Source organism: Erythrolamprus reginae, chromosome 8 (assembly GCF_031021105.1).
Source record: "Erythrolamprus reginae isolate rEryReg1 chromosome 8, rEryReg1.hap1, whole genome shotgun sequence".
NCBI classification, from domain to species: domain Eukaryota; kingdom Metazoa; phylum Chordata; class Lepidosauria; order Squamata; family Dipsadidae; genus Erythrolamprus; species Erythrolamprus reginae.
Window position 1 is genome coordinate 37,951,737 of NC_091957.1, and position 14,717 is coordinate 37,966,453.

At 43.8% G+C, this 14,717-nt stretch overlaps 1 protein-coding gene across 2 annotated transcripts in view; it reads right to left on the bottom strand.

Annotated features, from left to right (window-relative positions):
* The window catches only part of LOC139171461 (synaptotagmin-like protein 2), an 82,105-nt gene that overhangs the window by 2,730 nt on the left and 64,658 nt on the right, over positions 1–14,717 (bottom strand). For both annotated transcript variants that reach the window (XM_070759706.1, XM_070759705.1), the window contains exons 12-16: positions 12,102–12,204; positions 8,762–8,923; positions 8,583–8,661; positions 6,028–6,130; positions 1,893–2,098 (exon numbers count right to left, since the gene is read on the bottom strand). In XM_070759706.1, the coding sequence (XP_070615807.1) occupies positions 1,893–2,098; positions 6,028–6,130; positions 8,583–8,661; positions 8,762–8,923; positions 12,102–12,204 (653 nt within the window). The remainder of the gene's footprint in view (positions 1–1,892; positions 2,099–6,027; positions 6,131–8,582; positions 8,662–8,761; positions 8,924–12,101; positions 12,205–14,717) is intronic.

The following is a 14,717-nucleotide window of genomic DNA, read 5'->3' on the forward strand; positions in this document are numbered from 1 at the left end:
TGGAGGTTACCTGGAACCCTAACACCACCCTTAAAAAAGACTTGCCTCTCCATCTCCAGCTCTGGCCTAAACTTAAGCCATTTCAAAATTTGCTACCAAAAGTGTAATTTTTAATTTGACATAAGGTGAAAATTAAACTGATATTGAACTCATAAAACAAACTTAGTTGAAATGGGTTGTGTTGTGTTTTCCAGTAGTGCTGCCTCCATCTTTTGTCTCAGCTGAGCTTTGGGAATTGCACCCTCCAGCATGATACAGATATAAGTGTGGTGTAGTGATTAATGCATTGGACAAGGAAAGGGAAAAGCCAGGTTCTGGCCCATTCTCAGCCACAGCTGCTTCCTAAGTAGACAGTTTGATTTCACAGAAGTTTGATTTACTTGGAGTTATATTGTGTTGTTTAAGTGTTCCCTTTAAATTTTTTTTTGAGCAGTATAGTTCGGCCCTAGAGATATGAATGTTTGTTGGATGAATGTGACTTTTTGGGGTTCTTAACTGGTTATTTCATGATCGCTTGTTATATTGTTTACTGTTTTCATTTTATACTGTATCATTTTACTAGGACTATACGCTGCCCAGAGTCTGCAAGGAGTTAGGTGGCTTAAAAATTAAATAAATTAAATTAAATTAAATTAAATCCCCCGTCCTCCAATAAAGATGTCAAGCTCCCCTTTAAACAAGAAGGACAAACATCATAAAGCAGTGCTAATACTTCATATGATCTTAATTCTAACCCTGTTAAGGCAATTATGATGATACCCAGCTTTACATCTCCACCCCATGTCCAGTCAACGAAGCAGTGGAAGTGATGTGCCGGTGTCTGGAGGCTGTTGGGGCCTGGATGGGTGTCAACAGACTCAAACTCAACCCTGATAAGACGGAGTGGCTGTGGGTTTTGCCTCCCAAGGACAATTCCATCTGTCCATCCATCACCCTGGGGGGGAATTATTGACCCTCTTGGAGAGGGTCCACAACTTGGGCATCCTCCTTGATCCACAGCTCACATTAGAGAAACATCTTTCAGCTGTGGCGAGGGGGACGTTTGCCCAGGTTCGCCTGGTGCACCAGTTGCGGCCCTATTTGGACCGGGAGTCACTGCTCACAGTCACTCATGCCCTCATCACCTCGAGGCTCGACTACTGTAACGCTCTCTACATGGGGCTACCTTTGAAGAGTGTTCGGAAACTTCAGATCGTGCAGAATGCAGGTGCAAGAGCAATCATGGGCTTTCCCAAATATGCCCATGTTACTCCAACACTCCGCAGTCTGCATTGGTTGCCGATCAGTTTCCGGTCACAATTCAAAGTGTTGGTCATCACCTACAAAGCCCTTCATGGCACCGGACCAGGGTATCTACGAGACCGTCTTCTGCCGCACGAATCCCAGCGACCGGTTAGGTCCCACAGAGTTGGTCTCCTCCTGGTCCCGTCAACTAAACAATGTCGTTTGGCGGGACCCAAGGGAAGAGCCTTCTGTGTGGCAGCTCCGACCCTCTGGAATCAGCTCCCTCCAGAAATTAGAACTGCCCCCACCCTCCTTGCCTTTCGTAAACTCCTTAAAACCCACCTCTGTCGTCAAGTGTGGGGGAACTGAAGCATCTCACCCTGCCTATGTAGGGTTTTTTTTTGTGTATGATATGACTGTATGTATGTCTTTTATATATTGGGGTTTCTTGTTTTTTAGACTTTTTAAATGTATTATTGTTATTTTAGATTCTAACTATTAGATTTGTCATTATATATTGTTTTTATCATTGCTGTAAGCCGCCCCGAGTCTACGGAGAGGGGCGGCATACAAATCTAATTAATAATAATAATAATAATAATAATAACAACAACAACTATCATGGGAGAATGAAATGAAACTAAACGGACACAGATAGCATTGCTTACCTGTGCCGAGTCCTAGTCGGATCCCTCCAAGAAAGTGATTGGTCAATTTTTCATGATCCCAGACGGTCAGTTCCACACAGGCATCCTTCAGATCTTCTGTGTGAAATCCATCATATACAATGGTGTGGTTGAAGACCGGGTTGGAGTCTCTCTTGACAATTCGGGTTTTTTGGTAACTTTTCTTGCTGGTGTCTGGAAGCACATAGCTTACAAAGAAGAGAGCAGCATTTTAGCTTCGGTGGAATGTCCACCGTTTTCAGGTGCTTCCAGATATTTAACATTTTCTTGGCTGTTTTCAAAGTGGTACAAGGTCCTTAGTGATGGACTGCTACTGGAAGGGTAAGGTGCTCCATTCTGGTAGCGATTTTGAAGATGCGTGCGCAGCTGCGCACTCCCAGCATGCACACATGTGCTCCTGCATGAGATTTTGCTTCTGCACATGCGCAGCAAGCGAAATCTCATGTGAAGATGATTGCACAAATGAAATTTTGGTGATTTTTCAATGATTTTTTTTGCTTCTGCACATGCGCAGAAGCAAAAATATCAGCGAAAATCACCGAAATCTCGCTTGCATGAGCATTTTCAGGCGAGATTTCGCTTGCTTAACATGTGCAGAAGCGAAATGTCATGCTGATGGGTGCCAGGGGCATACGTGCCCACTACAGCATCGTTGGACACACTGGTAACGCCGAAGATGGAAGGCCTTCTCTGCTAACGTCCCTGTTCCAGGTACAGTGATACCTCATCTTACAAACTTAATTGGTTCCGGGACGAGGTTCTTAAGGTGAAAAGTTTGTAAGATGAAACAATGTTTCCCATAGGAATCAATGGAAAAGCGATTAATGCGTGCAAGCCCAAAACTCACCCCTTTTGCCAGCCGAAGTGCCCGTTTTTGCACTGCTGGGATTCCCCTGAGGCTCCCCTCCATGGGAAACTCCACCTCTGGACTTCTGTGTTTTTGCGATGCTGCAGGGGAATCCCAGCATCACCAAAATGAGCGCTTTGCTGGCAATGGAAGTCCGGAGATGGGGTTTCCCAGCGAGGGGAGCCTCAGTGAAATCACAGCATCGCAAAAACACCAAAGTCCTCAAAACCCCACCCCTGGACCTCTGTGTTTTTGCGATGCTGTGATTTCACTGAGGCTCCCCTCGCAGGGAAACCCCACCTCCAAACTTCCGTTGCCAGCGAAGCGCCCGTTTAAACGGGTGCTTTGCTGGCAACGGAAGTCCGGAGGCGGGGCATCCCAACGGCGGCAGTGGGTTTGTAAGGTGAAAATAGTTTGGAAGAAGAGGCAAAAAAATCTTAAACCCCGGGTTTGTATCTCGAAAAGTTTGTATGATGAGGCGTTTGTAAGATGAGGTATCACTGTATATTGCTAAGGACCTAACCAGGGGAATGCTGGCAGGTAGAATTTTTTTTCTTATTTTCCTCCCCCAAAACTAAGGTGCATCTTATAGTCTGAAAAATACGGGACTGTAATGGAGAGCTACTAGGCTAAGGCTAGGTTCTCAGCCATAACAAAATCCAACACTGTAGAGATTTCCTGTTGTGGAAGGTACAGGTGATCCTTGACTTACAACCTTTCATTTAGTGACCATTTGAAATTACAACACTACTGAAAATAGTGACTTATGACCGTTTTTCACACTTACGACTGTTGCATAGTCGTGCAATCGAAAACCAGAGGTTTGGCAAACGGACTGATGTTTAGGATGGCTGTGGTGTCCTTGGGGTCATGTGATCCCCTCTTGCGACATTTCTGACAAGTATGGGTGGTGCAGCTTCACTTAACAGCTACGCTAGTCACTTAACAACTGCACTGATTCACTTAACAACTGTGGCAAGAAAGGTCATAAATTGGGGCAAAGCTCACTTAACCAATGTCTCACTTAGCACCAGAAATGTTGGACTCAAATGGGTTTGTAAGTCAAAGACCAGCAATTCTTCAACCAAACCCTTAGGTTATTTTTGCAGTATTTCTCATGGCAAAATCGGACATATTTCATAGTTACCTTGATGCCCTCTGAGCCTAGTACATCTATGACCATGATGGCGAACCTATGGCACACATGCCACAGGTGGTCTGTGGAGCCATGTCAGAGGGCAAGCGAGGTGTTGCCCTATGCCAGCTGATTTTCGGCCTTGGGAAGGCCGTTTCGCCCTCTGAAAAATTCAGGGAAATGCAAAAACTTGTCCAACAGGCAAACTGAATGTTCAGAAAAATGGACTTCCAGTTTGCCCATTGTACTGTTTTTCACACTCCAGGGCTTCAGGAAGCTTCCCTGAAGTTCTGGAGTGCAAAAAACAGCACAACGGGCAAACCAGAAGTCCGTTTTTCTGAACATCCGGTTCGCCTGTTTGCTCATTTGTTCACCGTCTCAGCCTTCAGTGAGACCTATGCACATGTGTGGGGATGGGGAGGAGATTGTGCACATGAGAAGGGGCAGTGCAATGGGGGTGCACATGCACAGGGGGAGGGAATGAGTGTGGGAACCTGCACACATGCTAGCACATGCACCCATACCCACTTTTGGCACGCAAATAAAAAAAGGTTTGCCATCCCTGCCCTATGATCTCTGACCATCTCAGAATTTGCATTGTCTTATTCAGCAAAACCCATCCTTGTTTCCCCCCCCCCAATCATGGCTGCTCAAAACAGAACCCCAGAAATGGCACCACCTGTTCTGACTAGGCATTCCCAGGCTAGGAAGCAAACTCCTTGTCCCAACAAAAATCCCTTTTTATTAAGTTACTATAAATTCTTCTCATTCACATCCAGCAAAGTTTTAAAGGGTAAATTTACAGTCACAGACCTTATCTGGCTTGGAGAACTGCCAGGTCCATATCTTTAAAACTTGGCAAGGAGTATTTGAGAGTCATGAACCAATTAAGAGAGCCAATTGTCTCCTGCAAACTTCCCTTCCGGTTTGGTCCTCTTTTATTCCCTGTGGGAGGGGCCATTCATAATCCAAATGTGGCGTTACTCCAAAGTTGACCCTTGTTCCTCAGCTGTTCCCTTCGTCTGGTCACTTTGCACCTGTATACACTGGGGGACAGGCTCCAGCTGTTCCTCTGCCTCACTGCTGTCTGACTCCAAAGATAACTATGGGCCCACACTAACAACATGATGTTCAACGTCGACAAGAGCAAAGTCCTTCACCTTGGTAAAAAAAAACCTAGACACACATACAGCCTGGGAGAAACCCCACTTAGCAGCAGTAACTGCGAAAGAGACCTTGGAGTCTTGGTGGATAATCAACTAAACATGAGCCAGCAATGTGCAGCAGCGGCCAAGAAAGCCAACACCATCCTAAGCTGCATCAAGAGAGGGATGCACTCCAAGACCAGGGAAGTATTAATACCACTCTACTGCGCCCTGGTCAGACCACATCTGGAGTACTGCATCCAGTTCTGGTCACCACACTTCAAAAGAAATATTGAAACTCTGGAGAAGGTGCAGAAAAGAGCAACCAAAATGATTAGGGGACTTGAAACCAAGTCTTATGAAGAGAGATTGCGGGAATTGGGCATGGATAGCCTAGAGAAAAGGAGGGCCAGAGGGGACATGATAGCTGTATACAGGTATATGAGGGGTTGCCACAGAGAGGAGGGGGGCATTCTATTTTCCAGAGCACCAGAGGGCCGGACGAGGAACAACAGCTGGAAGCTGACCAAGGAGAGATTCAACCTAGAAGTAAGGAAGAACTTCCTGACGGTCAGAGCGATCAACCATTGGAACAACCTGCCTGTGGAGGTTGTGAACTCCCCAACTCTGGACACTTTCAAGAAGAGATTGGACTGCCATTTGGCTGGGGTGCTTTAGGATTCCTGCTCAGGCAGGGGGTTGGACTTGATGACCTGCATGGTCCCTTTCAACTCTAACAATCAATCAATCAATCAATCAATCAATCAATCAATCAATCAATCAATCAACCAACCAACCAACCAACCAACCAACCAACCAACCAACCAACCAACCAACCAACCAACCAACCAACCAATAAATAAATAACGGATAACTGTCAGGCTGCTCTGGCCCCTGACGCAGAGCCTACTCCAGACTCCAGGACTGGCCCATGTTCCTCCACAACCTTCTCACTGTCTGAATCTGTTGCCGGGCCACAATAACACCTACCATTTCACAAAGGAATCTACTCCAGAAGGGCGTAACTGTGGGAGATCTTTGGTATCCTTCACCCAGATATGAACCTCTCCAGATGGGGGATTTTTGCGGCCTGCTATAACGTATCGTGAACATGGAAAGCAAGTAAGTAATACAAGAACGTCCATAATTTTAAGAATATTACAATACAGGTAATTAAATCAAGCTCATTTCCCCCCCAGTCAGCTTCAGTCCTTTGAATTTCCAGTCCATATGATTCTTGTTTGGGTGGAGTGGTGCAATGGCCTAAAGGTGGAGCTTTCGCCTCAAAGTTGGGAGGCCGAAGGTTTGATCCTAGGTAGAGGCAAACATTTCTCTCTCTGGGCACAATGGAAATGTATCTGCTGAACTAAACTCCACATTGGTGACAGGAAGGGCATCCAGCCAGTAAACACTCAGCTCCATTTAGTTGCCCAGACTCCACCTTGCAAGGGATTATGGTGTCCTTAAAAGGAAGATGATGATGGCTATTCTTTGGATATAATGGGCCTCTCTATGTTCTCTATAAATTTTGATACTGAACATATGAGTGTCAACAAGCTCAAACTCAACCCAGGCAAGACGGAGTGGCTGTGGGTCTTGCCTCCCAAGGACAATTCCATCTGTCCGTCCATCACCTTGGGGGGGGAATTATTGACCCCCTCAGAGAGGGTTCGCAATTTGGGTGTCCTCCTCGATCCACAGCTCACATTAGAGAAACATCTTTTAGCTGTGGCGAGGGGGACGTTCGCCCAGGTTCTCCTTGTGCACCAGTTGCGGCCCTATTTGGACCGGGAGTCACTGCTCTCAGTCACTCATGCCCTCATCACCTCGAGGCTCGACTACTGTAACGCTCTCTACATGGGGCTACCTTTGAAAAATGTTCGGAAACTTCAGATCGTGCAGAATGCAGCTGCGAGAGCAATCATGGGCTTTCCCAAATATGCCCATGTTACACCAACACTCCGCAGTCTGCATTGGTTGCCAATCAGTTTCTGGTCACAATTCAAAGTGTTGGTTATGACCTATAAAGCCCTTCATGACACCGGACCAGATTACCTCAAGGACCGCCTTCTGCTGCACGAATCCCAGTGACCAGTTAGGTCCCACAGATCTTCTCCGGGTCCCGTCAACTAAGCAATGTCGCCTGGTGGGACCCAGGGGAAGAGCCTTCTCTGTGGTGGCCCTGGCCCTCTGGAACCAACTCCCCCCAGAGATTAGAACTGCCCCCACCCTCCTTGCCTTTCGTAAACAACTTAAAACCCACTTCTGCCGCCGGGCATGGGGGAATTGAGATCCTAGGCCTTTACAATTCTATGCATGGTATGTATGTATGTATGGTTGGTTTTTATATTAATGGATTTTTAATCATTTCTAATACCAAATTACTATTGTACACTGTTTTATTGTTGCTGTTAGGCACCCCGAGTCTCCGGAAAGGGGTGGCATACAAATCCAACAAATAAATAAATAAATAAATAAATAGATAGATAGATAGATAGATAGATAGATAGATAGATAGATAGATAAATAAATATATAAATATAAATATAAATATAAAAATATAAAAATATAAATATAAATATAAATATAAATATAAATATAAATATAAATATAAATATAAAAATAAATAAATAAATAAATAAATATCTGGCAGTATCTACTCCATCTACTTCTTCTCAGATAAAATCCAGAAGTTCCAGCTTTTTAACCCTTCTTGTATTGGGTTCACCTATTAAAATGGTAAGAGCTTGTTGTGGACATTCTCCCAATGTGACTCTATGGCAAGGGTGGGCAATTAATTTTCCCATGGGGCCGCATGAGAAATTGGGATGGTTTTAGAGGGGCGGACTAATATAATTAACTCAGTTCTACCCAATACTGTAAAGTCCCAGACCCCGGCCTGACCTAAACACCCAGACCCACTCTACAGACCCCTAATTGTTTGCTCCTATGGTAACACGGTGCACCACAGTCACTGGGCTGGAGTGTTTGCGTGGTTTCTGTGCTTGGCTGCTCTCGGTAGGAGGTCGGGGTCCGCTCCAGTGCGAGGATGAAAGAGCTCACCGCGTCTGCCGGGACTCCTCTGGTTCCTCCTTTCCTTATGATTCATCAGGAAAGCAGGAACTGAAGGAATCCCAGCAGACGCGGTGAGCTCTTTCATCCTCGCACTGATGCGGACTCCGACCTCCGCGGACCAGTCACAGATAGCGGGCGGGCTGCCCCTTGCCCAGGTCTGCTCTATATTATTATTATTATTATTATTATTATTATTATTATTATTATTATTATTATTATTATCATTATTACTATTACTACTACTATTATTATTATTATTGTTGTTGTTGTTGTTGTTTTGTTGTTGTTGTTGTTGTTGTTGTTTTGTTGTTGTTGTTGTTATTATTATTATTATTATTATTATTATTATTATTATTATTATTATTATTATTTATTAGATTTGTATGCCGCCCCTCTCCATAGACTATATGGTCTATTTCTGTTCTGATAATAGTTTTGAAAACAACTGAGTTGAAGGTTGTTGTTTTTACCTAGACTTCCTGGTGGTATGTATTTGATAGAAAGGTTCATCACACCTCGATGATCAACGCCATTGATGGCGGAGAGGCTCTGGAAAAGAGAAGGCCACAACAGGCAAGAACGATCACAGATTGCTCAGTCACCAGAGGTATCAACCTCTAAAGCAGAATATCAGCCGAGCTGCACTTACCCGTGGTTTGAGCATGTACCAGTTTAATTGATTGTTTCTCCAGTCCCAACTGGCCAAGTCAATTTCCATCTCACCTAAGAAACTGTTCCTTCCCAAGGGGTCGTTGTGCCACAGAGACAGGTTCAACTTTTGAATCAGCAAAACCATTTTCTGTATTTTATACTGGGGAGAAGGTGAAAGGAAAAAGGATATGCTTAAAAGTTACCTGCAGTTTTATTTCAAGAAACACCTTAGAATTAAGCCCTCCGACCCATGATTTGGGTATGGCTAGTTTAATGAAAAGAATTTTCATTAAACTAGAAAAGAATATTACACTGCTAACCAATGTTCCCTCTAATTTTTTTTCGGTGTGGGCGGAAAAGTATAGTGTCTGAGCGGCAGTCCCTTTGGGACTGGGCGGCACAGAAGAATAAATAAATAAATAAATAAATAAATAAATAAATAAGAAAAAAATTCCCTTTTTTAATTAAAAGAAATTAATAATAAAACAAAACCAAAATCTATTATTATTACTATCTTCTTCTCTTTTTCCATCCCTGTCTCCTCTCCCCTTGTGTGTGTGTGTGTCTCTCTGTGTGTGTGTCTGTATGTGTGTGTGAACTCTTGAACCATTTCCAATAACAGGTGAGCTATTGGAAATAGTTCAAGAGTTCACACACACACACACAAACGGCTGCGGGTTTTTTTCTCTGTTATTATTTGGGTGCTTTTTACCATATGCTTTAAATCAAGAGTCATTTCTCTCTCTTTCTCTCTCCCCCTCTTGCTCTCTCTCTCTTTTTCTCACTTTCTCTGTCCCTCTCTTTCTCTCTCTCCCCCTCTTTCTCTCTCTCTTCCCCTCTTGCTCTCTCTCTCTCTCTCTCTCTCTTTCTCTCTTGTTTTCTTTCTTTCTCTCTATTGCTTTCTCTCTCTCACTCTTTCTATTTCTCTTGCTTTCTTTCTCTTCTCTCTCTTGCTAACTCTCTCTTCCCCCTTTCTCTCTCTCTCTCTTTCTCACTTACTTTCTTTCTCCCCCCCCTCTCTCTGTCAACGAGGGGGCTGCGAGAGCGCTTTCTCCGAGTGCTTCGGGAAATGCCTGCCCTGCCTCTACTGCAGCCCCCTTGCTGAAAGCTCTGGACGAAAGCGCCCCCAGAAAAGGGGTTGCGAGAGGGGTGGGGCGGGGATTCCTGAAGCGCGCGGAGAAAACGCTCTCACAGCCCCTTCGTTGGGAGCACTTTTGCCGAGCCAGCCCCATCGCAGCTGCCCCTCTGTTCCAGCCACGTCCTGGCCAATTGCATCCCTCTTGCCAGGAACGTGGATGAGGACGAGGAGACGAAGCTGCAGCGACCGCTGAGGGAGAAATCTCGCCCAAGGCAGGAGGCGGCGGAGGAGGAGAGGGGGCGGATCGGGCGGGCGGGAGGCAGGGCCGAGAGGCCAGGAGCGCGAGGGGGCCGGAGGCACCATGGAGAGGCAGGGGAGGACGTGGCTCCCTTCTACTGCCCGCGCCTCCCCGTCCGCCCCCCCCGCGGGCTGGCAGGGGGATGGGGAGTGCGCGCCCGAGGAAAAGGGTGCGCGGGGGGTTATTTTGGAGCGCGAGCGTGCTCACGCGCGCAGCTTACGGGGAACGGTGCTGCTAAACATTTGTTAGGCCAATTCTGGAATACTCCTCACCTGTCTGGAACCTGCATTGCATAACAAACATTAATACAATTGATAGAGTCCAGAAATATTTCACAAGAAGAGTCCTTCACTCCTCTGCTCACAACAAAATACCTTATTCCACCAGACTTGAAATACTGGGATTCGACAATTTACAACTACGTCACCTCCGATCTGATCTAAATGTAGTTCATAAAATTATATACCAAAATGTCCTTCCTGTTAATGACTAATTCACCTTCAACCTCAACAATACACAAGCAAGTAATAGATTCACAATAAACGTAAACCACTTCAAACTCGCCTGCAGAAAATACGACTTCAGCAACAGAGTGTTCAATCCCTGGAATGCACTACCTGACTCTGTGGTTTCTTCCCCAAACCCCAAAAACTTTAAGCTTAGACTGACCACAGTCGATCTCACCGCATTCCATGCATAAGTGCACCACTGTGCCTACTGTCCTGTCCTACTGTCCTCTTTTATCGATACTTTTTACTTATGTTTATACAAACTACTACTATCTTATATATGTAAGACAAATAAATAAAATAAAATAAAATAACTGGAGTGACACGATAGCAGCATTCCAGCATTTGAGGGGCTACCCCAAAGAAGAGGGGATCAACTCAGACTTCTATGTTTCTATAACTCCAGAGCTCCTGAAAGCAAGACAAGAAATGCCAACAATGTGCAGCAGCAGCTAAAAAAGCCAACACAATCCTAAGCTGCATCAACAGGAATACACTCCAAGACCAGGGAAGTCTTAATACCACTCTACTACACCCTGGCCCAACCACACCTGGAGTACTGTATTCAGTTCTGGTCACCACACCTCAAAAGAGACATTGAAACTCTGGAGAAGGCGCAAAAAAGAGCAACCAAGATGATTAAGGGACTGGAAACCAAGACTTACGAAGAGAGACTGAGGAACTGGGCATGGATAGCCTAGAGAAAAGGAGGGCCAGAGCAGACATGATAGCAGTCTACAAGTATACGAGGGGATGTCACAGAGAGGAGGGGATCACTTTATTCTCCAGGGCACCAGAAGGCTGGACTAGGAACTCCAACACTCTGGAAATTTTTAAGATAAGATTGAACTGCCACTTGACTGGTGTGCTATAGGGTTCCTGCTTGGGCAGGGGGTTGAACTTGATGGCCTTCATGGTCCCTTTCAACTCTAACAATAAATAAATAATGGATGGAAACTAATCAAGGAGACAAGGAACTTGGAATTAAGGAGAAACTTCCTAACAGTGAGAACAATTCACCAATGGAACAGCTTGTCTTCAGAAGTTGTGTGTGCTAACTGAAGTTTTTAAGAAGAGATTAAATAGCCATTTGTCCAGAGTGGTAAAGGGCCTCCTCCTTTAGTGGGGAGGGGGAGTTGGACCAGGAGACCTCCAAGATCCTGGGTGGTGTAGTGGTTAGGGTGCAACACTACAGGCTACTTCAGTTAACTGCTAAGTATAGTGTGGCAGTTCAAATCTCACCACCGGCTCAAGGTTCACTCAATCTTCTATCCTTCCAAGGTGGGTAAAATGAGAACCCAGATTGTTGGGGACAATATGCAGATTCTGTAAACTGCTTAGAGGGGACGGTAAAAGCACTATGAAGCGGTATATAAGTCTAAATCCTATCGCTATTGCTAAGATCTCTTCCAACTCTGTTATTCTGTTATTTTTAAGCTCTGGTTTTCCTTACCCGCAACACCTCGTTGTAAATGGGGCTGTTCGTTCTTTTCTTCACGGATGTCTTTCTTTTGCCCATCCTTGCCTTATCTGGAAGCAGGTATGTTTTCACGTACCTGGAAAGAGATGTCCATTAAGTGAATAATTCTTTTTTTATACGTTTTTACTGATTTTAAAAAAGAAAACAACAAAAAAAAAGAATATGTGTCACATATACATTGTAGAACAGGTCATACCCCCCTTTCTGTTACATCTTATATTGCCATTTCTTATACTTAATATTATATTAACCTATTCACGTACAAGAAACAAGCATAAATACTTTTGCTTTTACAAATAGTAATTCAAAAGAGATAGTTGTTTCATTAGTCTATGTATTTTTGTATTTCTATATTTGATTTTTATTTATGTATGTACACTGATAGTTTGTATTATCACGTTTGGTTTTTATTACGGATCTATTCATGCCATTTTTGCCATAATAATAATAATAATAATAATAATAATAATAATAATAATAATAATAATAATTTATTAGATTTGTATGCCGCCCCTCTCCGAAGACTCGGGCCATGTCTCTTTGATATCTTTATTTTTTCTTCCTTTAATTGCATTCGTCATTTTGTCCATTTCTGCGGTTTGTAGATTTTTTTGTCATTTTTGTGAGTCATCTGTGCGTATTTCTCCAAAAGTTTTGAATTTTGGGGCAGGACCACCACATGTGATAAAAAGTACCTATCTGTTTCTTACATTTCCAACAATTGGAGTTTAGGGTAGATCTTTGCGAATCTCAATGGGGGTAAGTACCATTTGTAAAAAAAGTTTATAGAAGTTTTCTTTATAGGCAGCCGACAGTGTAATTTTGCATATAATGTTCTATGTATTCTCCAAGTCTGCTAAGTGTATAATGTGTTGAATGTTTTTTGCTCACGCGATCATGGGTTCTTTAACTATGTCTTCTGGTCTGCCGTGTTGTGAGAGTTGTTGATAAATTTCAGAAATTAATCTATCTTTCTGTCCTGTCAATATTTTATCTAGAGTATTAGTCAAAGTATCAGTACCAGGGATTTCCTTATCCTTAATATATCTGGAATTTATTTGTAGATAAATCCACCAGTCTAACTTATTGTTCTGTAGTTCAAGTTCTTGCCTAGTTTTTAGATCTCCGTTTGGGTGTAAAATGTCCTTATATTTTAATGTTTTAGAGGGATCAATCAAGTTCAGATAGACAATAGCCTCCATTGTGGATAGCCATCTGGGAATTTTTATATAGTGTTTCTTTTTAATTTCATGCCAGATCTTTAATAAAGATTTTCTAATTAAGTGCCGATTAAATGTGGACTGTGATTTGGTTTCATCCTTCCAAAGATAGGCATGCCAACCCATTTGCAGGTCATGTCCTTCTAATGTCAGGATACTTTTATTTGAGAGGTTAATCCATTCTTTTATCCATGTTAAACCGGCAGCATTATAGTACAGTTTTTTGTTGTCAAAAATTAAGTAAAAAATCTAAAATAGTTCTCTAGAAGTCTGTCCTGATAGAGAGGGCATCCTTTGCCTCGATCAGAAAATGCCTTGACCGATCGGTGCCTGGAATTCCCCTCTTGAAACATTCTATTCTCCGAATGAACTGTGCCATGAAAGGTCTCAGGAATCTAAGGAAAAAGCAACGTTGGGAGGGAGAGATCCCCTCCTTGCAGCTGCTACACCACTGGCGGCCACCACTATTGCTCAAGTGAATAATTCAACTGACCAGTTCTTAGATATTAGTCAGAAATGATCTGGCTTTTGCATTCTGATGAATCGATAGACTTGGGGACAACCCTGGACAAAAGCTAAGCTCACCTATTTTCTTAATCTGAACATTTCTGCTAGGGTCATCCAAAGTTTAAGAGGCCAGGTATGTTGGCGAAAACAAACTACCTGGGTTTAAGTTGTTGAAGCTGTTGTGTCCTCTGGAAGACGTTTCCTTGCCAGATCATCCATGTATGGGTTTGCTTGCCATATCCATTAATTTCATAAAGAGTCCCAACAGAATCTAGGATAACTCACTGGGGTCAACACACCACAATCAACTTGCTGCAGCCAACTTGCTGTGGGACATTTCAATGTGGGGCAACTCGAGAGAGGGTCAAGTGACTTGCAGAGGGCCTTGTCTTGCTTTAGGTTCAAGGTGCAAGTGAATTAGCCAGGATGAGTTGGCAGGGACGAGACGACTGGGGCAAGATGAGCCAGGGTGGCGCAGCAGGTAGAGTGCTGTACTGCTGGCAACTGAAGCTGACTCTAGATCTGAAGGTCAGCGGTTCAAATCTCATCACCGGCTCAAGGTTGACTCAGCCTTCCATCCTTCCAAGGTGGGTAAAATGAGGACCTGGGTTGTGGGGGCAATATGCTGGCTCTGTTAAAAAGTGCTATTGCTAACATGTTGTAAGCCGCCCTGAGTCTAAGGAGAAGGGATAAATGAATGAATGAATGAATGAATAAACAAACAAACAAACAAACAAACAAACAAACAAACAGGCCAGAGCAAGTTGGCTGTGGCGAGTTGTCCCATTCTGTTCAGCAGAACTGAGATAGAAGTAAAATTCATGAAGGATTCTCCAGCATCAGGATATTTGAAATCAAATTC